A 26855-nucleotide genomic window follows, 5' to 3' on the forward strand; every position below is an offset into this window, starting at 1 on the left:
TTCAGTTGTGTTTAAACCTGTTATAGTTATTGAAAATTCGAAATAAATAGTAACCAATTTGAAAGTTTTTTTCATCTTTTATGATTCAACAAATGTAATGTGTTTTACTTTTTAGCTTACGTGAGCTGAAAGCTCAAGTAAGCTTTTCTGATCACATTTTGTCTGTCGTCAGTCTGTTCGTCTGTCTGTCCGTCTGTCTGTAAACTTTTCACATTTTCGACTTCTTCTCCAAAACCACTGGGCCAATTTCAACCAAACTTGGCACAAAGCATCCTTGGGTGAAGGAGATTCAAAATTGTTGAAATGAACTACCACGCCCTTTTTCAAGGGGAGATAATTAAGAAATATTGAAATTTTTTGGTAAATCTTTAAAAATATTCTTCTCAAGAACCATTTGGCCAGGGAAGTTGAAACTAATGTGGAAGCATCCTCTGGTAGTGTAGATTCTAAATTGTTAAATTCATGGGGTAGGTTGGGTCTCAATGGGGGGTTGAAATTTTACATAGTAATATATAGGGAAAATCTTTAAAAATCTTCTCCTCAAGAACCTTTTGGCCAGGAATGTTGAAACTTATGTGGAAGCATTCTCAATTTCGTTTAAATCTTATCATGATCTTTCATGACCCTTGGGGGTACGGTGGGGCCACAATGGGGGAGGGTTATCCATGGGAGTATTTATAGGAAATTTTTTAATGAATTTTCTTTTCCAAACCTATTTGACCAGAGAGGTTTTCTGAAATGTAAATTCATATATTGTACATTCAAATTTGATGATGACGATCACAGGGGTCATGATAGGGTACAACCACAAAGGGAGAGGGGAGAACAAAATATTTACTGTAAATTTTACATATGAAAATCTTTGGAGAAAAAAGTTAGAATATGTTTCAAAAATTTAATATAAAAAAACTAAATTTGTACAGATATTTCTGATTTGTTAAAGCTGTTTGGGTTAGAGTAATTGACCATTAAAATTAGTCGCTCAAGTGAGCGGCGTGGCCCATGGGCCTCTTGTTTATGCTAAGTATAAAATATATGGGATACAAAAATTATCATTATCTTAGATAAGCCAAGCAAGGGTATCCTAAATAGGAAAGTAGGAACTTGAAGGTACTTCTTGCTGCAATAATGAAGTCTTTTCCTGGGGGGGGGGGGGGGGGGGGGTTACAACTCTTTTTGGATCATACAATATCATTTCCATTTTTTAAATTGAAATCATACAATGTAATCAGAAATATTTTAAAATAAATGTTTCTGATTTAATTATTCAGAGCATGAATTTTTTCAAAATATTTAGTAAAGTCTGAGTTTAGCGCAAACTTTAAAGTTTACTGACCTTGACCGATTTTTTTTTTTGGGACAGCCAATGAGAATGCATGGTAAACTCACCCTATATTTTACAAACGATCGATATTTTAGCAGCATTGATAGAATGAACTATACGGGCCGCAAGGGCTGACTTCAGACTACCTATCAAGCGTAGTTACCATGACAACCTTTTACATATTTTGAAGATCTAGCCTAGAACAGGCTGTCCCTTCTATATAACGTACTGAAGATCAATAACAATAATTTACATATTTCACCCACTTTTTTAAAGTTAAAGAAATTTTTGGAGGTGAAGTTATAAATCTCAGCAGTGAAGGTAATAGTAAACATGGCGAACAAAGTCAAGTTGCAATCATTTAGACACATTTCAAATTGAAAATATCGGTTATATTGACGTTATTTAATTAATTCGATTTATTTCAAAGTTAAAAAATGAAAATAATGTTATTGTTATTTTTGGCGGAAAAAGAATGCCTACTTCACCAAAATGTGATTCTAGCTGCAGTTGTAACACACACACACCCTTTTCCCCTCAAAAAGGCATAAAAGAAAGGAAGGATAAAATAAAATGGGGTAGTTACATTAATATTGCTTCTACGATCATGAGCTTTTTGCCTCCGTTGAGATGGCCAGAGACATAAATAACATAATTATAATAAATGTGTCTCCGAGATGGCGAATAATTACCCACGTGGCCACAATATCACATTTGCATGGATCACGGACCTATATACTAACTTAGTATATAGGTCCCTGCATGGATAAACTCAGAAACAATAATACAAATACGTGTAAATTTTCATTGGAAATTTGCTGTATATTTTGTTCATATATATTTATGATTTCTTATTAGAGAAATTATAAAATAACAAATACATCTCTACTTAGTACAAATTACTTTTGAACACCGTGATTTAGCGTGAATGTAATGCGCACGCGCAAGATTGTAAAATCCAAAAAATCCAGATGATTTCCGGATTTTTTTGAGGAATTTTCGTTAATTATTAATTAGCGAAGCTTAATTGAGAAAAAATAAAAACAAATTGGTAATCTTCAAGTACCAATGATGTTTAAAATATATAAAACAAAAGACAGTACTCTTGCGATTTATCGGTATTAAAGGCCAAAAATTCGAGTCTATTATTTTGATATAATAGTATAGATTTATTATTTTTTTAAAATCTTTTGAGATTCCAAATGGTCGCAAAATAAGCGAAAATTAGATGCTGACTGCCGAAATCAATCATATGATCATCAAATTACTATTATACTCACCATTATAAGTTACATTATTTGTAAACTGGAGAAACCCTGATCCGTCCTTGTGGTCCAGATTGTTACTGTAACAATGTTCCCACCAAAGAACAGCTAGATACATGGAATCATGTAACGTTGAAGCCGAGTGGGAGGGCTGTATCAAGAAAATATTATCAAAACATACAGAAAACCAAGTGCTTTCATGGCTATGCAACAAATAAGAGATGAATTGTAACTATTTTGATATTGTTATGCTAATAATAATCATATTTTTAAAAAAAATGCAATGGAACAAAATTGGCGTGTTGTAACTTAGACTATTCCTCTCACATATTTTTTTTCTCTGCTGATGATAATTAGTCACACAATTGTAGTATGTCATCACACACGTCTTAAACTTGAGGAGGGAAGAGGTTATTTTCCTAACAAAACGACCAAGATTACGTTATAAATTGTTTATTGTTGTTAAAGAGAAACTAATTTTACAGTATAAGCCTAATTACAGATAAGCCTTCATCAAGTGCCGTAGAATCATTCCAGGGGGGTTCGGTCATTCTCTGTGGGATCATCCTCATTAGTTCTAAGTGACGCTCCTTGCTGGTATCGTCAAACCATCTGGCTGCCGTCAACTGAAATCAGGTAGTTAAAGCTCAAAATTTAACCAATTTGCGCCATTGTTTTGTAAGATCCTGTAGAATACCATTCCATATCGGTTACAAGTACACACTGTAGTCCCGAGTTAAGATACATGAACATCTTTGAACTTACTTTTCGTACTTAACAAACTGTAACCTGTAAGAGGGTGACTACCTAAATCTGCATGGGTTTATAATTTGAACATTACTTAATCTATTTTACGTATTGAAGAAAACAGGTTCTATCAGTTTGGGTTCTACTGATCAATTGAATGTTTTCAACAACTTTCCTTTCAATCCTTGAGATTTATACACCGTATTTACTTTGATGCCCTGTTGAGGAACAACAAAGCCCTGAGACTTTCATTTTAACAAATATAGACTCCAACGAAATAATCTGCTTAATCTGAAGATCAATGATTATCCTTAAGCTTTTGATTAAAAAAATTATTGAGATTTGTAAATTTGTAATATATAAAATTCGATCTCTTTGTAATCTTGGTAAAGAGCAGACGCCTTTACTTGGACAAATTAAATCTAAGCTTCACGATAACCTTTCGTAAAACTCTCATTTGTTTTCTGATCTTGTGGTTTTCTATAAATTTTTCAATGGATATACCCATTTTACCACGCATTGTTCTTTTTTCTCAGATAGAAAGTGATAGTGCCATTCCTTTAAAACTTACATTAGGATAAACTATTGTTTAGATACCAGGAAACAGACCCTTAATTCTCAAAAAGATGTCCAAAATACGAAAAAAGACAAAAAAAACATCAGATATATGACTGACAGACATCCATTGGTAAAGTTTCCTGTCTCTGCAGGTTCTTGTTTCTTTGTCAGGGTGGAGGAATTATTTATTTTGATCCCTGTAGTGGATCTCTGTGGAAAAACGATTCTATCAATTATAAAATTGTAGATTATTATACAAGTATTCTTTATTCTTTCTGCTTTCAGCTTGCTTCACTTTTTTATTTTGCAATTTATAGAAATGTCTTACATGAATAACATGACGAAATGCTTCACGTGATATGACGTCATCAGAGTCATTATTGTACCATGCTCGGTACTGGTATTGGTCATCGTTTGCTTTGAAGTTTGGATCAATGAAAACATAATCTCCGCTCGTCATTCCATTATAGTGAGCTCGTATCATTATTTTTCGGAAATTGCTATTCCTTGCACACATAAAAACAACTAGAAAGAAAACGAAAACAAGCATTTCAATATTAAGAATCTCTTGAAACCAAAGTAAGCAAATAATCTGTGGAGATTACGAAAACAACTAAAGTTAAATCTTATTTGAAACAATCTGTTCACATTTTCAATGGCGCTATCAAATCACATGAAAAACGTTTAATAGCACAACATCTTCAATGATAAACTTTCGTACTTCTTGCTGTCTTCTTGATAATGTGCAGGTATTTGTCGATCTCTTTGTCTGTCGGATCATCTGTGAAAGTCTGGTAGGAAGCCACAGTTATCTTTTTTTCAGTTATCTTCGTTAGGAAACCATTCATCGCATGTAAACAAAGAGCTATGGTAAAAGTGTTTAGGACAATCAAGGTGAATATTTGCAACATCCAATATAATTTCAGAAAATTTTATAGAGTATGAGAGCTTAGATTTTGTTCAATTACCGTATGATGTCTGTATAAATATTGCAGTAACATTCCACTTGAATTTGGTGAACAGTGCCGCTGTGGCAAGACCAGCTTTGTTAAAGGTTGCAGATAGTCGTACAAAGGTCTTAAAAACGTCCTTATTTCCAAAGGTCGGGTCATTTGCTTCCCAGCTTATATGTGGCATTTTATAGTACGGTGTCACATACGCAGGTCCAAGATTCCCTACATTTATATTTCAAAGCAAATAATCTTTATAAATGCAGTAAGGTCATCATTCAAATACCAAAATAAAAGACGACTGTAAATATTTTTGTTTGAGACAAAGAAATATAGACATATCAAATTTTAATAATACACTTCGAAACATTCATTTCATACACAAATAAAAAAGACATATTAACTAGCGTATGCCTAATTTGAAAAAATGTCATGCAAGCGTTACCTTTTTATTTGGAATTCATGAATTAAGATACGCCCGAGGGTTGATATGACACATGGTATAGATTGTAGTATGTAGTTCGCTGTGACTTCCATATTCTATTTTATCTTTTATTTAAAACTTTTAATTTGTGTGTTCACATTTCATCATTAAAGAATGTTTTCTGCATTTACATATGACCTTTTCTTTAAAATCTAATGTAACCAATTTTAGGTCATTAGGAAAGTAATTAAGTCAACTTTTAGTACAGAAATTGTATCCATGTTTTTTTTTAATAGAATTAAATTAATTAACTTATGAATTTTATACGTTATTTCAAGCTTGATATTCATTTTATGCATTTTTGCAAGCCGGTCTGATGCGTTAATTATACGGGTTTTCTGCGTTAAAATGGGATATTGTGACGTCACCTGTATCGCACAGTGCGGAATCTATGAAAGCCCAGAAGGCTCATTCGAGATTCGAGTTTCGAGATTCGAGGTTCGAGATTCAAGATCCAAACTAACCAATCAAAAGGCGGTTTAAGATTCAATTGCTCCCCTTTGCTAAGTTTTTGCCTTCTAGAAATCGTTGAATATATTCAAACCGAAGAGGTCATTTGATTATATTACAATGCAAGAAAGAGTGTTATATATATCAGAATGAAATTAGAAAAAATATTGGGTTTTTGGTCTGCAAAATATGCTTAAACTCATTATAACTTCTTAAATATTATAATAGATTTATATCAAGAATATCTATACCGTATTATCTACTTTGTTTACGGGTTTGATGTCAAAATAATAAATATTGTTATTCGGATTCAAAGAGCATGGGGGGGGGGGGGGGGGGGGTATTGTAGTCGATGAGAATTAATAGTGTGCAATAAAAGAAATGACTAGCGATTATTAAATAATAAATATTAATACGGGTTTCAAAGTGGATATAGTTTGTGACAAGGTATTAGAAAGTGACCAGTGACTAATACGGGTTTCAAAGTTAAGTGTGCAATAAAACAAGTGACTAGCGATTAATAATAATTAGTAATACGGGTTTCAAAGTGGATATAGTTTGTGATAAGGTATAAGAAAGTGACCAGTGACCAATTGATACGGGTTTCAAAGTGGATATAGTTTGTGAAAAGGTATTAGAAAGTGATCTGTGACCAAGTTTGTGAAACCAAGAGACAGCCCCTTAAGTACGGATGGCTGAAATATACATGCTTAATAAAAGTTAAGTGTGCAATAAAACAAGTGATTAGCGATTAATGATAATTAGTAATACGGGTTTCAAGACTGTGACCAGTGACCAATACGGGTTTCAAAGTGGATATAGTTTGTGAAAAGGTATTAGAAAGTGACCTATGACCAAGTTTGTGAAACCAAGAGACAGCCCCTTAAGTACGGATGGCTGAAATATACATGCTTAATAAAAGTAATGATTTCTCTTTGTTCAGGCCCGTAGGAAATAATTTTAAAAATCACTGTAAAGCCCCCCCCCCCTCCAAAAAAAGCAACAGGGGTTATCACGGTTATTAGACCTTATTTTTGAAAGGACACAAGCATAAAGTTGCTGTATGTTTTCTATAGTATATTATATCGGTAAAAATATATAAGGGGAATGTGTGTAAGGGGGGGGGGGGGGTAGAGACACGTGCCCAGGGTCCTATGGCTATGTTTTTTATTTTTATTTCAAATGATCGGTTATCAACATTCAGTGTCAATCTTGCAATGCATGGGTAAAATATTTATATATTCGATAATTATTTATAAGGAAACCGCTCGGGTCTCGCAAGATACATAACCAATCAATACACAAGTTTCAAGACGTGATGTAATGGCCATAGAGAAAAAAAAATATAAAAGTATTTGATAATGATAAAAAATTAATTATTTTAACAAAACAGTGGACCCTCTATACACCTTTAGGACTTTGAAAAAATCATATAGCCTAGAGCAGTACGCAATAAAATTACTTAGTTTATGTATGCCTTTTAGTGTACACAGGAAATCCTGAAGACATCGTAGTAGTGATAAAGAAAAATCGCGTTCGATTTCCCAGTAGTGTATATTCCATATAGGTGAAAAAAAAGGCTGTAGCCTATACATCATTTTCTTGATGTAAAAAAATTATTTATACATGTATTTGGTTCAAAATGGGGTAAAGTTGATCATAAATCTTATTTATTTACCAGTTACTAGAATATTTTTTATCAAATGCAATAAAAGTATTTTTAGCAATCCACACTTTTATGCCTATCCAATTTTTACAGTATACACAACTTTTGATTTTTATAGCTGGTTAAATCTAAAATTTAAATGTTACCTCGATATCAGACTATTAAAAAATGATAGCAACAAGAGTCTAAGATTAGGACTGGGAATAGGAATTAGGAAATATGTTTGTGTTAGTAGGAAGTCAAACATAAAACATTTTTAAAACTATATTTAGATTATTCAGTAAAGAAGTTTCCATAATTTCCAAGTACTGTGTAAGGATTTTAAAATTTCTCAATCTTATTAAGAGTGGTCATGATGACTTTAATTTCTATATCATAAAAATATGTTTAAATGATTTATAATTATATTCACTTGAATAATGACAATGATAGATGTCTCCAAGATCGCAGAAAGTGGTCCTCCGACCCCCCCCCCCCCCCTATTGAGAGGGTGCGACTCCCTCCTTGCCTATCCGCAACTCGGCAATGATGCGCTTTAGGTGAAATCTGTGACTTCTCAGTAGCCTACACATTAGCAGAAGGGAATATACACCACTGTTTCCCAATAGGAGAAATACATAGAAAATAAGTTTCCAATTACTTATCTTGCTCTAAGGCTTTGAATACTTGAATTAATTAAAAATTATATGTACAATACAGACTGAAATTTATCTTATTCCATATCAAATAGTAGATCAGTCTAACTGCACAAATGCACCCTTAAAAGTAATGAGATGTATCCTTGATTAAATTACTGTGCAGTGTAAAGAAGGTCCTTAGTATTTCATATCAATAATAAATTTCTCCCTCATCCATGTGCTAATTAACAAGGTTGGATCCTGATATTTAAAGTCTTAAACTTTTTTTGTCAAGTATATTTTTAGTTTCTACACACATAGCTTAATTAAAAATCAAAACAAAAAATGGGGGTAAATATGCTTCTTTTAGCGCTACAGTACATTTAATATGACCTTTTTGTACTGAAATTTGTGTCTTAATCAAAAATCACCTCTTCGACTTTTTTCCCTCCAATGTTTTTATCCAAATAAAGCATGGGACAAAATAAACTATTAGTTTATTTAAAAAAAGACACATTGAAATTGTGCCTAAGAAAAAGTTGCAAATTGCTTCGCATAATCAATTATTTGACCTTTCTGCACTCACAAAATGTGATTTTTTTGGCATTAAAAATTTAACAAGCAAAAAAATTATTTTAAAGTCTTAAACTTTTGCTGAATTTAAGCAGATTTATCAAAGTTATCTTATATATTCAGAAAAGAAAAACAAAAGTGGGGGTCTATGATGTAAATTTTTAGATATTACTAAAAAAAGTGTTAATTTTATGTTAAAATTGGCTCAATTTTTTCCTGGACTTTCAGAATATATTTACTATATTTGCCACAATATAATGAAAAAATTCATGAGAAATAACTTAATTAATAGATATTTCAGAACCAGAATAAAACATTTCACTGCAAAAAACAGCTCTGTGTGCAACCAGCATGGAAAAATAGGAATTTAAACTTAACAGTACTGTATATACTTCAAAAGGGAAAAATTGATCATTTTCTTCTAAAAAACCTTCCGCCACAAAATATAGTTCCTAGCTTAATCCAATTTGAATGGAATTTAATCGCGTTTTTTTCATTGGATATAGTTTAGTTTGCATTGTAGAATCCAGATTTAATGTTAGAATTTAAAAATGATGCAGAATTTTAGAAATAAAGGTCCAGACCAAAATCTGCTCAAAGGATCAGGATCGAACCTCCTTAAATAATTTATCGACCTACTAACTTCGCAATTCAACTATAAGACCATATAATATTCTGTAGATGTATCTATTGTTTTGTTTAATGAGGAAAATAAGATTTTATACATATTTTTCAGAACGTTACCCAAAAATCATTTTTATTTTGTTTTGAAACATATAATATTTTTTCTTGTATTATTATTTAAGCAAATGACCCATTTGTAATAAATATATTCAGTGATTTCTTGATAGTAAAAACTTGATAAAGGGAAGTAATCAAATATTGAATCCGCCTTTTGATTGGTTAGTTTGGATCTTGAATCTCGAAACTCCAATTTCGAATCTCTTATTTCGAAACTCGAATCTCGAATGAGCCTTCTGGGCTTTCGTAGGAATCGGTGTATTAAATACTGAGTATATGATAATAATCAAACAGGAAAATAGTCTCTCAGAAAGATATTTTTCCACATTAATATCAGAGGGAATCTTACGTTTTGAGGACGGATGACCTAAAAGAAGATCGATCTTATCCTCTGTGATCATGCGCACAACTTCTCCTGCTGTCTGCGACATGTCGTTCACAAAAGCTGACGTCACACTGAAACAAAAATCATCAATAAAAATGTAAAATAGGGATGATAAAAAAATGAGTGCAATTTGAAAAAGTTTGTTTACCTTACTTGTCTCGTAATTCAAATGACGTCATTAAATCAATCAGCAGTCCAATATGAAATCTATGAGTCACACAACAGATGTCAATAGCCTTAATGTGGCTCTAGCAACGCTTTATAGTAACCCCAGTTTAAATTCTGTTGGCTAGTTTAAAGTAGTCAAAAACATTGTGTTAATTGATAATTAAAACTTCCCTCGTGTTATTAGCAAGAAAACATACAAAAGAGGAGTTAAATATTTACAATTCTAAAAAAAGCTCTGATTTATAATTAGTAAGAAAATTAAAATTAATTACAAAATAAAGAAAAAAAATAACTAGGGAAATGAATGAGAGGAAAAGACAAAAATTATGCATAGCTTTCTAATAATTAAAAAAAAATGAAGATAACGACAAATGATCGATCTAAAAAAAAAACTACAATCAATACAAATTGTGAACAGGTTAGAAGTATTGATAAAAGTATCTTCAAATCCTGGTCCAGAGAGGGGTCAATATATGAGAGTAACAGTTTTTATCATATTATGGCACTTATATTTGATTGATAGAGTTTAATGTCATTACTATCGACATATCAGTAGCTATAAATGAAGTGAGGATCAAAATTAAGGCCAATGTTCAATATTCTTTAAAAGACGTCGGATTCAGCAGCAGCATATACTGGCAGTTGACAAGAGGACATATCAAGGAATTTTATGCAGAAATCTTTATACACCATCTTCTTAGAAAGTTTCTCAAAGCATTTTAATAAATAAATTCTGATTTTTTTTTAAAAAAAAAAAAGAAAAGAAATAATTGTCAGGAAGTTCTTAGTCGCAAGTGCTCAGATTAAGTATGAAAAAGGTGAAAATAACACACAGTGAACAAACTCATAAATCCACTAAAGGATATACATTGTAAATTGTGAACAAGGCAAAAACACGGACACCTGGAAACCCCAGAGGTGGGATCAGATACCCAGGAGGAGAAAGCATTTCCCTGTGGATAGTTCACACCTTCCGTGATCGAGTCCTATTTAAAGGGAGTAATCCACAGTCAGAATAGTGTATAGCCTAACGATACGTTCTATTTCCACTATTGAAGAGTTATACTTCTTAGTGCGCTCTTTTGTGAAAAAGTCGGAAAATGTACAAATCTCGCGGGATTTCTGGGACAAACGTAACATAAACATGTAAACAATATGTTGAATGTCGATGAACAAATTCTAACAAAATGCAGATGAAATATTTCATTGTTGTGGACTTTATATACATTAAGAGTAGAAATGACAACGATATCTCAATTTATATCTATTGTTGATCGTATGTATCTATTTATCGTAAGATACATTTAAATACAATACACATGCCTGGGAAATGTCGTATTTTTAATTAATGGATGATAAATTTAGGGTTTTCGCTCTCTTACATATGTCTTTTAGTTCGTCTATTCTTTAATTGGAATGACAAATACATTTAACATTTAAAATTGGATTGAGGTTGGCATGTTTTGTATTATCCGCAACGCCATGCTGTCCCAGTCAGACGACCAAACGCGCCTCTAATTTTGAAGAGTTCACTAATGGAAATAAAACGTATTGGTTGGAAACCTGTCAGTTAAAATACGACCCAGTGATTAGTCGTATTTGCAAAAAATGTCATTATAACAACCATAGAATTTGCTAAATGCTAACTTTTAACGAGAAAGTAGAAAACTCTGTAATATCGTTTTATTTATCAGAAGCCTGCCTCGGTTGACAGGTTAAGGAAACCAGCAGACAAAACTTATATCAATATCGTCTTTGTTTGTGAGGCTCGATATTATACCTGAATTTCAATTCTAGGTCTGGATATCCAACTTCTACTCTTAGTTCACTCTCTAAGGTTGAAATTCTTTAAAATAACATTTCAGTGTTAAAAACTTTTAACATTCTAGTCAACCAAGGTAAGTTCGATCTACACTTCATATACTGGATTCCTTAACTTTATGAAAATCCTTACAAATAGAAATACATACTCCTTACAAAAATATCCAACCTGTAAAGAAGAAACTGCTAATGCATGCTCTAGAGGTGGTTTAAATCATGTGAATGCTCAGAAACTCCAAAGAACTTTTAGAGATTTTAAAATCACCTAATTTTTTTAAGTCAATAACAACATGTTCGTCTTTTCTATACTTTATACAATCATTCCTCACTATAAATTTAGAACTAGGTTTTTTGATATCAGAGACAAATGTTTCTTCAATAAAATGGAACTCGGAAAATTTTCGTATCTTATGATTCGTTATCAACAAAATTGTTTTGTTAAAAATCACTCTGATTCTGCAAACAAGTACGCTGAAGTTGATATTAAAAGGATGCTAGAGTTCCTCATTAGCAACATTTATGCAGTCTTCAAAGATCAGGTCTTCCAACAAACTGTTGGAATTTATGGATGGACACTAATTGAGCTCCTTTATTACCCGACTTGTTTTATATTCCTGTGAAGCAGAATTAATTCAAAAACCCCTACACAAGAAGAAAAAAAACACTTGCTGTGGTCTTAAAATCGACATTCATATTTGGATGTTTTACTGACTATAGACGATAAGGCCAATTCACAACTAAACTGTAGGACAAACGAGATGTCTTCAGCTTTTCCATCGTCAACTTTCCTTATTTATATGGTAATATTCCACTATCATCTGCATATTAAGTTTACGTCTCCCAACTTATTTGATACTCAAGAGCATGCTCTGAGTACGATCAATTTTTTAAACCAAGACAAGCTGACAGATAAGTTGATGTTACGGTGATAACAACATTCACGTTTGAAGTCAGCATTTTGTAAATCATATGGTCGTTATAATGACCTTGTTAATTGGATCGTATTTTGGCAAATGTGTTTCGTACCGATTGTTAGGCCTTTGTTTTTATACTATAATTGACTACAGAATGTCCCGTCTACCTGATCAATACATAGGGCTCACGGCGGGTGTTTCCGGTCGGCAGGGGATGCTTACTAATCCTAGGCACCTGATTTCATCTCTGGAATTCAAGGAGGTACGAGTTTTCTGTTTTGTTCACAGACTTGTATTGGTTGTAGAGTTTTTGGGATCGATCAATGTTCGTTATCTTCACTTTTTTCATTTCATCCTTATAACACGGTTGCCTCGGTCTCACAAACTCACAAAGCGTCAAACCGTGTTACAATCCTTACATATATAAGGAAAGTTAGTGTAATGCATAAATAAGGGAGAATTTAATGAGTTTATACCATTGTTCCAAATCTTAACTCTAATTGATTTAAAAACAGAGGCATTAGAATAATACAGTATAGATCCCGTAGACACCTATTAAATCCATTTATAGATACCCTATTGATTCTCGTCGGAAAAGACAAAAACAGAAAAAAAAATTGATCACATAAATTCCAAATGTCATTTTCTTGCCCTTATTAAATCAAATTTTAAAAAGATTGAAATATGTGTAACTGATTTATTTACCGATGGTATTTTTACTCTCACGGGCGATAGTCTCATTAATTGCTAACCGTGTCATTTAAACGTTAAATATGCTTTAATTAAGCATGATAAGACTCAAAAAGAGGTAATATCAATCAAATCGGTTATTACAGAGACAAGTGGGAGTTACATGATCTTTCATTAGATATATTTGATTGTTTTTAATGCTTGGTTTCAGTTTTGTATGACAAATAATTACAGCGGAATACACGGCGCCTTGGCAAAATATCACAACTTATCGTATAACCAATGACAAAATGAGACTTTTTTAAATTCCTGATGGGATATTGAGATTTCCTTCTCTGAAATTAATAGCATTGACGTCTGAGCTTACAATCAATTCCAATCTACCTGCTAGCTAATTCAATGATATACATGTAGATTTGAATCAAGTTTCCAGATATAGCAGGGAGGTTTTTTTTTTCTAGGAAGAAATATGTAAATCCAGTACTGTACAACATTATATTTGAGAAGTGTATAAATCAGATTTGGATACTTAAAAATTCCAAAGATTTTTTTTTTTATATAGAAAATTTGAGAACACAAAATTTTACCAAAATTAATAACATCAAAACCTTCGACTTTTCAACACTTCATACAACCATTCCCCACGATAAATTAAAGTCCAGGGGCCCGTTTCATCAAAAGTCGTAAATTTAAGACCTAACTTAGGTATACTTCCGGGGCTTACGCCAAAATTTAGTTGGACGTAATTTGCGTTTCACGACGTTGCGTAAGACTAGTCGTAAACAATACGCTTAGTCTCAGGACTAAGGCCTTGACAACGCTGCATTGCACATGCGCAAAAAACATAAACATACGTACATGTATTGTGTACAATGCAACATAGAGTGCTGTTCTACATACATTTTACACAATTAGTCAAATATGCTTTAATGAAAAATTACATGAATTTTTAGGGACCTTGTAGAAAACATGCATCTTAAATCTACTTAATATAAAATATTAACTACTTACAACATACCATATGATTAAACTCCAAAATTAAAGGTCTAAGAAAAGAAATAAATGTTCTTGTAAATGTATTTATTTTGGAATATTTGCATCCTCCCCCGCCTCACCCACCCCCCTCGATTTGATAGAGAGAGAGAGAGAGAGAGAGAATCCGTTACAATTGAATATACTTGTAAATATATGTAACTGGGCATATGACTTGTCTACTAAATTTTTGAATCGATAAAATAATACAAAATATGCATCATCAGGAAAAAATAAAGACTTTTTTCTATTTCTTCTATGACATTGCGCCATTCCGTTTGTTCCTAAAAATTATAGTATTTATTTTTTAAGGAGGCTGGGGGGTCAACAAATTAACCATCAGATATAACTTATTTTTTTAGATATGATATCTTAAGCTGTCAACTATCATTTGGCAAAGAAAAAATTCATACATTATAGTTTTAAAATTTGATCATTTTTGTATATCTTTATATGGAGTTCTTCTTCTAAAGGAGATCAATAAAGTCTAAAAATGGCCAAGACCACCCAGCCCTCTTAAAATGCGGATTCATTTTATTTTTCTCGCTAAAGAAAGGCGATTACCCTCGATATTCAGTTTGAAATTTTCAGAAATTTATCATTCATTGTTTCAGCATTAATATGTTGTCATACCTTGGCGTAATAATTGTAAAATTACAGTCATTTCTGAGTCAAGTTTCTCCGACAGCTGATTCTCAAAATCTACCGAGTGACTTTGTTGCCTCCTAGTCCCTTAGGTAAAATGCTCTCTAATTTGTATTCAGTATCAGGAAAAATTGACTTTCAAGTATATTTACGCAATCAACTGGAATCTTTTTCGTCTTTTGAATGTTAACAACTTTTTCTGGACGCAGGTGCTGGTCTGTGATCTTTTTCAAAGGAGAGGGGGGAGGGGGGGGGTAGAGTCATCAGTAAACAAAAAATCCATCTGAGAAACTTGTTGACAAGCTAAAAATCGTAATTTTCTTTCCCAAACCTGAAAATCTTATGGGGGGGGGGTCCTTCCCTTCAATTCCCAAACTTTATAAATATGGTTCTTCCTACCAACGTACTAACTTAAATCTTAAACAGGGGTCCAAGGTCAGTTCATTTCTCACTTCCTTTACCTTTGATTTGTACGTACATGTACATAAATAACTCCGCAAATTGCCGCGAAGAGGGCTGGAGCCTCCCTGACCCCCCTCTAGATCCGCGCGTGTAAACGTGGAGTAAATAAGATATGGAGTTTTCGAGCACGATACTTTTTTTTAAATATAGATATTATCCATGCAATGCTAAAGAAAATAACTTAGAAAATAGCTTCTTTTCAAAATAAACATTTTTTATAGGTTTCTTTTCAGTGAATGGCACAAAATGTATACCATGTAGTGGATTTACAATACATCCGCATACTCAAAATACAACAATCAAATGCGTAAAAATGCAGGATTATCAAAACTTAAGAGATGGTGCTAAAACAAATCCCTAAAAAGGCAATCTTTTATGAAGAAATTTATTGAAGTTATTTAAATACTGCATGTCAACTACCTCCCCGAGTGGGTGTACCCCCCTCCCCAATTTTCGCTCCCCCAAATCTTCATAGTTTGTGATATCAAATTATGCCTCATTTGTATTAGAAAGACTTCTTAGAACCGTAATTCTTCTTAAAGAATAGCTAAATCGTTTTCAAATCAGTAAAATCGCTTTATTTTCTGTTTACGTCCAAACTCACGCCTACCCATGAGCAGATGTAAAATCTTGGCCTAACTTTAATCCGGGTTAATGATACGCTATTTAATGAAACGCAAATCTTTGTGCTAGTCCCGACATTACGCTGGCCTAGGGCTACGACTGGGCGTCCGACATTTGATGAAACGAGCCCCAGGTTTTTTGACATCATTGACAGCTGCTTTTTCAATGACAATGGAAGTCGTAAATTTCCTTACCTTGTTATTGGTCATTTGCAACATTATTTTGTTAAAAATATTCTGATTGTACACACAACTACTCTGAAGTTGGTATTAATAAGATGCTTGAGTTTCTGATTGACAATATCTATATGGTTTCGGATACCGGGTCTTCCAACAACCTGTCGGAATTCCCAGGGGTACAAATTTTCCCCCGGTATAAGCAGGCCTTTTCAATTGTAAACTTCCCTAATTTATGTAGCAAAACACCCCTATCACCTGCATATGGGGTTTATATCTCTCAGATGATTCGATACGCAATAGCATGCTCTACATACGAACGAATTCTAAAACGAGGCTAGCCATTGACAAAAAAAGTTGATGAAAAAAGAATATCAACAGTCTCGTTTAGAGTCATCATTGTGCAAATTCTATGGTCGATACAATGACTCCTCCATGGCATCTGATCAGACCTCTGATGCTTTAAAGATCCGTGTTTGCTCTACTCCTGATTTGTATTGTTTGCATAGACTTCTGTGCTTGAATACTTCATATAATCTCCATATTTTATTATCGAACCTTTTGACGACCACATATTAAACTGATGATCTAATATGATTAAATAAATCTTACGAAAAGTAAAGCATAAGAAAGTCCGTTCTCGGAGACTTTATTTGACACACTGTTTTCTGATATAACAGGGGAATGTTTTAAATACGTTCTTCATTTGTTCTTCCCTCAAATTATTTTGATTTTTTGCATTGTTTTCCAAATCCAATACGGATAAAATTAAAACCAAAACTAAGACAATACCAAAACTAAGATATAATTCTTGAAACCTTTAAGTTTTAATTGCAGACTCAAAGAATTTTAAAATTTATCTATTTATATAGATAAGTTGAAACATTTATAATAAATAACAAAGAAATTTTTGAAATAAAATTTAACAGAAAACTGTCAAAACTAATTGAAATTTTAAATAAAAAAGGAATGACATCTGACATTTATTTCAGATTTAATGGGTGTTTTGTTTGAAATGTTTCATATCATTTGTTAGGTCATTCCTTTATTCCACTACAATTTACTACGGAGTAATAAGTCTACCTGATCAATACATATGACTCACGGCGGGTGTGACCGGTCAATAGGGGATGATTACTCCTCCTAGCCACCTGATCCCACCTCTGGTGATTCCAGGGATCCATGTTTTTGCCATGTTCAAGATTTATTTTGTTTACTAAATTTATAAGATAGGTCACTGTCCGTCATCTTCACCTTTTACATTATTTTAAATTTTAAAATCTACCTCTGATGTTTTTTAGAGGTCGGTACATGTATCTGCTCTGCTCTGGTTTGTTTCAATGGACTTTTGAGCTTGATCTCTATTCATTAATTTCATATTTCATGAAGAATATCAAGATATGTAATAGATATTATGCCTTACTCCTATCGGCCTTATGTATAAAAATGACAGAACTCTAATTCCATTGATGATTTCATATCCTATTTTTTACGATACTTCTAGTATCAGAATTGAAGTTATTGATTAATCAGGAATCAGTTGTCACCAATACTTATTCCGCAAAAAGAATAGCAATCAAAATAAAAAGTGAATAAAAAATAAACATAAAGCAAGAACTTCAAGAAAATAAGGTATGAATCTTTGTTTTCCCAAAATTGATCAACAAATTTATATATTCCAGGTTGCAAATTATCAAACTTATCAGATTAGTAAAATCATGAGAGCAAATTGGTAAATAACGAAAGTATGAAAGAAAAACGACGTTAAATTGATAATTGGTTGAAGTATGTATAATAAGATTAATGTTTATGTAAAATAACATACGTAAATCTTTACAGTGCAGGGAACTAATTCTGGTAATGCATTAATGCTGATTTGTTAAAATCCCTATCTTGGTGATTTGAATGCTTCCTTTGCTTGCTGATTTAATGCTGTTTTCCTTATCCTGATGCTACCTTTGCTGTTTTATAATTAGGTCAATTCTACCGGAAGTAGCATCATGCTACCGGAAGAAGATAACTGATTTCATCATTGCAGTTTAAAGCAATGAAAATCTTTTATAAACCTTTTATAACTCTATTTTATTATAATAGTTATATTTTTAATACTTTTACCAGTTTTTTTTTCTCACTTTTCAATTCATTACCGAAAAATTAACTCATTGATTTTCTGCTAGTAGGTCTTTGTTGATTTTAAGTAGGTCAAAGCTAGCTATGCTAGTTCTATCGTTTGCTTGCTGATACCGATCTTGGCAATACTGTTTTTTTTTATGCTGATCCTGATGCTAGCTGGATGCTGATGCTTGTTTTGCTGATTTATGTAATAAAATTAGTTCCCTGCACTATACGCGTATTACATGGTTAACATACATCCCCCAAGGTTTACAAGTTATAAAAAATTAAACATAAATGAATGATTGAGATAATATGCACTTGGTAATGTAAAAAAAAAAAACCCTTTCGTGCTTCAATGTTTATTTTGATATACAAATATAGCCTTTTGATGTAGTCAATCCCTAGATATTTTGACCTTGGAACGAATATATTCACAAAGCTTGAAGAGCGAGGTCGATATGCTTTAGTTTGAGGTCGATATATCTAGGGTTTATATCAAATCAAAAGGCTACATTTTCATTATTTTTATTTTGGTATCAATTTATTTTGCACATCATAGAGTAGTTCCATATTCAAAGTTTTATTGCATCATACCAAGTATAACATCACAATATCAACTTCTGTTATGTCATCACTGTTGGTGTTTTAAAATAGAGTGTTCCTATTTCAGCAACATACAGTCCATATGCTTTTATTGGAAACTTTAAATAGAAACATCCAATAAATATGCTGTTTTAAACTTGATCATGTGTTCTAGTTTGAGGCAATCATAGAGTTGAGAATGATAGAGCAAAAATTTATATATTCCAGAAATAGATAGAGCAAAAATAAAATCTATTGTGAAAATTGTATACTTAACCTTAAGAATGAATGGAAAAGGTGAAGATATCGAACAGTGATCGATCTCAAAAAAATCCACAAACAATACAAATCTATGAACAGGGTATTAAACACTGACCCCCTGAAATTCCAGAGGTGGGATCAGGTGCATAGGAGGAGTAAGCATCCCCTTGACGACCGGGCACACCCGCTGTGATTAACATTTTAGTGCACACAATATTTGAGTGACCAAGTAAGTCTTGTGACTATGGAAAGTATGTATATATAGGCAAGCAAAGGGAAATTGATAGAAAAACGAAAATGAAGCACTGATATGCTAATAATTTCCATATATTAAGGTGCTTTTTGCTAACACTTGTGCAAATACCTTTACAAAGTATCTCAATTTTGTTTTGAATATATATTTACAACATCACTTTACAGATCAATTTTGTCACAAAACTCTAAAAACGATTTTTTCATATTTTTAATATTCGATTTTTTTTGTCTTACTGAAACTCAATAAGAATATTAAAAATGTGTAGATGTGTTACATGATAGACACGTACTCAATGTCATTTCAAGTATCCAATTAATTGTAATCAAATGTAACGATAATTATTAATTTATTTATTTGGATATATAGGATAAGCATTGAAACTATTTTTTATATTATTCCAATCTCATCGATTACTTTAAGATTATATTACAAGTATATGGATGCCCTTTTCTCGAAGAATACACAATTAATCCTACGTTATTTTTTTTCACAAGTTGAATTTAACAATACATGTACCAAGTTTTTCCACGAGTTGAATTTTAAATAGATATTTAATTTTCCTGATTACAAAATAAACTTAAAAAGTTTAATATAGATTCTTGCTACAAATGAGTACTTTTCAATCGTCAACTTCTCTTATTTATGCAGCAATATACCATTATCACCTGCATACCGTGCTTATATCCCTCAGTTTATTCCATACGCAAGAGCATGCTCTAGGTATGAACAGCTTCTAAAATGAGGTAAGTTACTGACAAACAAGTTGATAAAACAAGAATATCAACAGTCCCGTGTAAAGTCATCATTTCGAAAGTTCTATGGTCGATACAATTGACCTTGTCAGCAAATACAATCTATTATTAAGTCAATTGCTGACTGACGTTTTTCATACTAATTGTTAGGCCATTTTTTACACACTGAATTGTCTACGAATTATTATTACACTCTTTATTGTCTACGGATTTTTCCATTTTTTCCCTATCAAGACAAGGAGTAAACGGCGGGTGTGACCGGTCAGCAGGGGATGCTTACTCCTCCATGACACCTGATACACCTCTGATGTTTTAGAGGTCCGTGTTTGCTCTGCTCCTAATTTGGATTGTTTGAATGGATTTTTGAGCTTGAATACTGTTCGTAATTTATATATATTTCATTGTTCAAATAACAATTTCAAAATAAAACTAATTCTTGAAAAGAAGAAATATAATGAACACAAATGCTTTAAATGCTGTGTGAACAATGGCGACAGGAATCACCAATCATCTCCCGATGTGATTTGAATTTTATCTAATTACATATGATCAATATTGTTTGAATATAATAGTGACATTGATAACAAGATAAGGGAAGAAAAAACAACGAACGCAATATGCAATTGAGAGGGAAATAATAAATGACAAATATATAAGTAAGTAAGGGGGAAAAATCACTGAGTTGAAAACTAACATCATGGCTTTATCAACCCAAGTCGTCGTTGATCAAGACAATTTAAATCAGTAATAGTCAGCCGTGTATTACAGAAAAAAATCATTATATTGTGAGGGGAAAAATGTATAAAGTAAAATGGATGTGTATTCTTTAGGTTCTTATTTCAAAAACTGAATAAGGATAATATATATAGAGAATAATACACGCCCTCCTCCATATCACATCCTGTATCTGCCCGAGACACCATTATCAGCCAGATTTCCCTCTTAATTGCATTTTATTACTTAGTAATAAAAAAAAAGCACACATCAACATAAAAAAGTACAAATAAATAATCATGCACTGACTAATGACATGTAGCTTATTATATATAAAATAAGTAAAATGTGAAAAAAATATTTGTGATATCATAAGCACTGTTTTTAAGGTTCAATCTACTAGGAGTGTGATATACATGTACATGTAAATCTGTGACAGAATAAGGCTGTCTGTATAAGATCACAGTGCGCCAACAGTAGTAACTTCTCTGAACTACCTACATGTAGATATGACGACATAATAGCATACGACGTCATGTTACTGCAAACTTGAGCTGACATGACGGGAGAGTGTCATAAATTTTACATTCCTGTATTATGACATGTGCAATGTATTTTACGTTGTTGTTGAATTCAAGTGTCTGGATTAATTATAAGCTTTAGTATAATGGTGAATATTTGCATTGATATCGTGATTTCTTTCTCTTGTCTGATATACAACGTATTTAAACATTTATAAAAAAAAAAAAAAAAGTAGAATGTGAAATGCTCCCCGTTACACGTCCTCAGACAGAGTAAGAATTTATACATCGCGTATAAATTCGACTGGCACAAGTGATTAAGAAGGATAAATTGAAGATATTCTGTGTGAATCTACAAGAGTAGTATGTTCTCTAACTGAATCTTGCTGGGGATAATTTGCTTTATAGCCTATTTTGTATTAATTGCTATAAAGAGTGGAAAATACCCTCATATGTGTTTGTAAGATGAAGTTTTCATAAAATATTTTAGTATTTAAATAACATTCAGACTTTCCCCCAGCATTTATATATATAATACGATATGATTAATTGATTGTTGATTGATTGTATGTTGTTTTACGTCCCATTCGAGAATTTTTCACTCATATAGAGACATCACCATATACCGGTGAAGGGTTTCAAATTTAGATCTTTACTCGGCACTCAGGGCCATTGAGCAGTGAGGGATCTTTATCGTGCCAACGCCTGCCGTGACACGGGGCATCGGTTTTTAAGGTCTCATCCGAAGGACAGTCGAGACCGAGATTCGAACTCACGACCTCCCGATCACGGAGCGAGCGCTCTACCGACTGAGCTACCGTGAACAGTTATGATTAATTGATTCATATAACAACGAGTTCACAATAATTTTGTTTATCACTTCTGCCGATGTGATTTTTGTGCTACATTTCGGAAATATTAAGTAACATCACGTGATCACCGACATCATGTGACATCACAAAAATATGTTATTTTATACCTGATAAAACTCTATTCGCAATTTGGCTGTACATTTATACCTAAATTACAAATTGAAATCAAAGACTAAATAAACCAGTTTGTTTGAGTGCATTTTAAGCCTTCGGACAGCCTTATCCTAGCCGCGCAGGGCTGGTACGGTTATTGTGACGTCAGGCAAAAAACCTGTATGTATTACTAAGTATGTAATAAATAAATGTAGAGGAGTGTATTTGTGACAATTGAAAAAATAAATCAATGTTTTGACTATAAATCTATGCCTTTACATAAGATTTACTCTCAAAATTAAAAGACGATTAATATTTTTAATTACATTGCGTTAAAGTTATATAATGAGTCAAAATCATGTGTTTCTTTTAAGATATCTGTATCATAAAGCGAAAGATTAATGAAAATTACGAATATAGCGAGAATATGACAACTAAATTGCACTGCAGAGCAGGGGAAGACTGCACAATAAAAGTGCCGGAAAAACAAAGGTCGTATCTACCGTTTCGTTGTTATCGTGCATGTCACGGTCATGCCATTTTTATTTTTAGCGTATTAACTTGTAAACAACATTCAATCAGAGCATGCAAAGGTGAGAAAAATGTTCTAATAATCTTTTTTGAAGATTGTATCAAAATGCTTGGTCTACCGACATTCATTTTTTGGTACTTGAAACCATGGTAACTTCTTTAACTTTTCTGCGCACGCGTACAATAAGGAGGAAATAGTAACATATATTTTCGTGTTGGGTTATACAGAAAATATTTTTTTCTCCATAAAAATAGATTTTTTTAGGTTCCCAAACCTGTAATTTTCTGAAACCTAATACTTTTAGGAATTGAACAAAATTTGTAAGGGTCATGTAAAAATTCTATGTTTGTCAATTTTCCCGTGCGTGCGTCACAGTGTCGTTTTAATTTAAAAACTTTATTTCTCTTTGTGTGTGAAAGAAGTTTGAAGCTGATAATATTATCAGAAAAACGATAATTTTGCAATTCTGTTGTATATTTTAGGTTACGGAAATGAAATAATTATATTTGCGACATTTTTTAATGTTAAGAAATTTGGAGTAAATTCGCAGCCAGATTCATGACCCTTTTTAAGTGAATTGAGGAAATACATCCAGGGCACTTTGTCAATTTCAGTGTTATTGAATGAAATATGAATAGTCGTAATGTTAGGGGGTTTTTTTCAGTTCATAAGGAGATGCATTAATACATATCACACAGGAATATTTTCATGAAGCAGCAATAACGTGCTTCGTGAAATATGTTTGGGTTTAAAATATCCGATCTTTCCTAAATTAATTCGAATTCTCAAAACTGAATTACATTTATTAATAAAAATGTACTAGAATTGTAAACCAAGATTTTCATACCGAACAACAGTTGATGGTTTTTAATTTAAGTTGCTAAAAACCTCATATTCAGTCTACCGATTAATTTGATTGCTTTAAAATTGCACATATTTAAGATTATTAATCACTATTTACCGACATTTTCGTCTAAAAAGCCATAACATGATACCATCCTGAAACATCAATATTAATAAATTTGATAGCGAATACATTTTTCAGTATTTAATTTAGAAGGGCATATGATCAATGAAAACTTTTATTCCTCAGAATAGTTTAATCTGACCGTAAAAATAAATTATATTTTCTAGATTTTTTTCATACTTGTAAGTTATTAATAACTTGTTTATTGGTTATTTTTACTACTTTTCCAAGTTTCAAAACTTACCTGAAGGTGTGGTTCAAGAAATGTCCATCTTTTCTGGCGTTGTCCACAGCAATAGATATTGCACTAGCCTGAAGTTCATAACTAGCCCAATTTCTCTGTCCCCGCAACATAAGGAGCCCAAGGTGAAAATCCTTACAAATTATAACATCTATAATTTCCAGAAATACAAAATACACAGGTCTAGTTAACCAGAGAGCCATTGTGAACGAACCAAGAGCCAGCAGGTATCTACGATATAGTACAAGTACAGATCGTTTATATACAGGTAGAGTACTAATGATTATAGTTTCCTACATTAGCACTACTTTTTGATCTTGTCATTTTAATAATGAAGCCTTTGTAGATTTGCCAACTGTTGGCAGGTACGTATTGGACTTAAATGACCGTCATCAAGACCAGTTATTACCGCTTTCATTACTGTATCTGCATGAAACCTTAAGCTCATACTTTTATGATTAGAATAGTATTTACATTCAATATCAATGGAAGGTATATAATGCAATTAGTGATGCTTAATGAATACTCATTCCAGATACATGAACCTTTGCGTAATATTTTGTTTATAACGATGTTTCTTTGCAATAGGTTTTTTTTAAGTATTAATATTTCTAACACTGCGCAGATCTTAAAAGCACCTTAAACTGAATTTGATGAGACCAAATGGTGAAATTAAAACAGACAAAAATATTTTAACCTTAACCCACATTATTTCTTTTAATGTTCGTTCAAGTTGTAAACTTGAAGTTTTTATTAAAATTGACGTCCAGAATACCCGCACTCAGCTCCTTGACTTAAGATTTTTTTTAAGATCCAATCAGACAACAAAGATTCAAGGGTAGCGTTATTTATATATAAATTTTGCCATTCTCGTCTTTTGTTGAGTAATAAGCGTTTTTAAAAAGAATTAATTTCTAAAAAAAACTTTGACTTTGATAAATTGTATTGAACCAGTTGTATACTATATTGAATGAGAAAACAAATGTAATTTGGATATATATTTAATAACAAGAATGTAATTGCAATGGCGTGAATTTGGAAAGAGATATAGGTGTACTTATCATCTGTTGCAAGCCTTAATGTAAAAATTACTCTTAATGTAAAAACTTTTACATCAAGGGTTAAGCTGCTACCCTTGAAGTAAACCATATGTATCCTCCTTAAAGGGGTAAAAACTTTCTATTTACCCTTATTTTTTTTTTTAAATCTCTTCAAAATAAATAAACTTAATGCAATAGTTCTAATTTGAAACTCAACAGGAATGCGGGGAACCTATAACTGGACACACAGGCACGACGCCTGAAAAAAATGTCTACGTGATAATCTCACCTGAATACTTCATTAGACCTATAAAAAGTACACAAACTATAATTATAAAAACTCCTTCCAATTATAAAGTAAAACAATCGGGAGATCGTGAGTTCGAATCTCGGCCGCGACTGACTAAGTCGATAAAAAATGGGTAGCAACTGTTCCTTCGCCATGCGCTCGGCACTTTGAAGTGAAAGTTGCGGTTCCTTCGGATGAGACCTTAAAAACCGAGGCCCCGTGTCACGGCAGACGTTGGCACGATAAAGAACCCTCACTACTCAATGGCCCTGAGTGCCGAGTAAAGGTCAAAATTTGAAACCCTTCACCGGTATATGGTGACGTCTCTATATGAGTGAAAAATTCTCGAATGGGGCGTAAAACAACATACAATCAATCAATCTAAAGAAAAACAAAGAAGTTTCCTTTCTTAAATAAAACTTACTTTTTAAATATTTTTTTTCAAAAGAGATGAAAAGCGCTAAACTGTTTTCACTTGAATTATCAAAAATGAAGTAATATATAATAGCGTAAGGTAACAATCAGAGAAAGTGTCATTGTCCAATAAAAAGTATAAAACATAGGCATATACATTTAGGTAGTATTTATTTGTACAGGATTTTAAATAGACACAACTGTGAGAGTAACTTTTTTGAAATGGCTTTATAAAGATTATACACTCCTGGCACTGTTTATCTAATGGTACAACAGAAAGGTTGCAAATAAGATCTGAGCAAAGATTTCTTGTTTTACTCACCTGCATGTGGAGTTTAAGTCTCCCAGTGGATTCGATACGCAAGAACTAAAAAGAACTAAAAAGAGGCAATCTATTGACCTACAAGTTGATGATACAATAATATCGTTTAAAGTCAACATTTCGCAAACTCTATGGTCGATGCAATGACCTTGTTTGCTAATACAAGTTTCTGTTAAGCCGAATGTTGACTAACGTTTTTCATTAAAAAAAAATGTTTATTATTTTCATACTGAATTGTCTACAAATTTTACGTTTACCCGATCATGACAAGGAGCACACGGCGGGTGTGATCGGTCGACAGGAGATGCTTACTCTTTTATGACACCTATTTGCACCTATGTTTTCAGAGGTCCGTGTTAGCTCTGCTCATTATTTGTATTGTATAATGCGACCCAGTCCTCATGAAATGTTTCTCTTTTCTGATCCAAAGATATATCCAAAGATTTATTAAATGCCCATTCCGAGTTACTTATTTTCTTACTTAATCCTGTATGAAGACACCATAATACTAATCTGAAGTTCCTTACAAATTACTTTTTGTACAAATTAGGTTATAATTTTTAGATCGGAAAAGAAGTAAAAAATGAACAGT

At 32.4% G+C, this 26855-nt stretch overlaps 1 protein-coding gene across 1 annotated transcript in view; it reads right to left on the reverse strand.

Moving 5' to 3' along the window:
• LOC133197054 (atrial natriuretic peptide receptor 1-like) overlaps window positions 1–24401 on the reverse strand; it is a 52933-nt gene extending 28532 nt beyond the window's left edge. The window contains exons 1-7 of the mRNA XM_061332894.1: window positions 24202–24401; window positions 9725–9831; window positions 4863–5069; window positions 4616–4759; window positions 4223–4419; window positions 3090–3215; window positions 2605–2740 (exon numbers count right to left, since the gene is read on the reverse strand). Coding sequence (XP_061188878.1) covers window positions 2605–2740; window positions 3090–3215; window positions 4223–4419; window positions 4616–4759; window positions 4863–5069; window positions 9725–9831; window positions 24202–24401 — 1117 coding nt within the window. The remainder of the gene's footprint in view (window positions 1–2604; window positions 2741–3089; window positions 3216–4222; window positions 4420–4615; window positions 4760–4862; window positions 5070–9724; window positions 9832–24201) is intronic.
• Window positions 24402–26855: the final 2454 nt, after the last annotated feature.

The sequence above is a fragment of the Saccostrea echinata genome, unplaced genomic scaffold (genome assembly GCF_033153115.1).
Source record: "Saccostrea echinata isolate AGI-Se365-2 ecotype Australia unplaced genomic scaffold, CSIRO_AGI_Sech_v1 ptg000030l, whole genome shotgun sequence".
NCBI classification, from domain to species: Eukaryota; Metazoa; Mollusca; class Bivalvia; order Ostreida; family Ostreidae; genus Saccostrea; species Saccostrea echinata.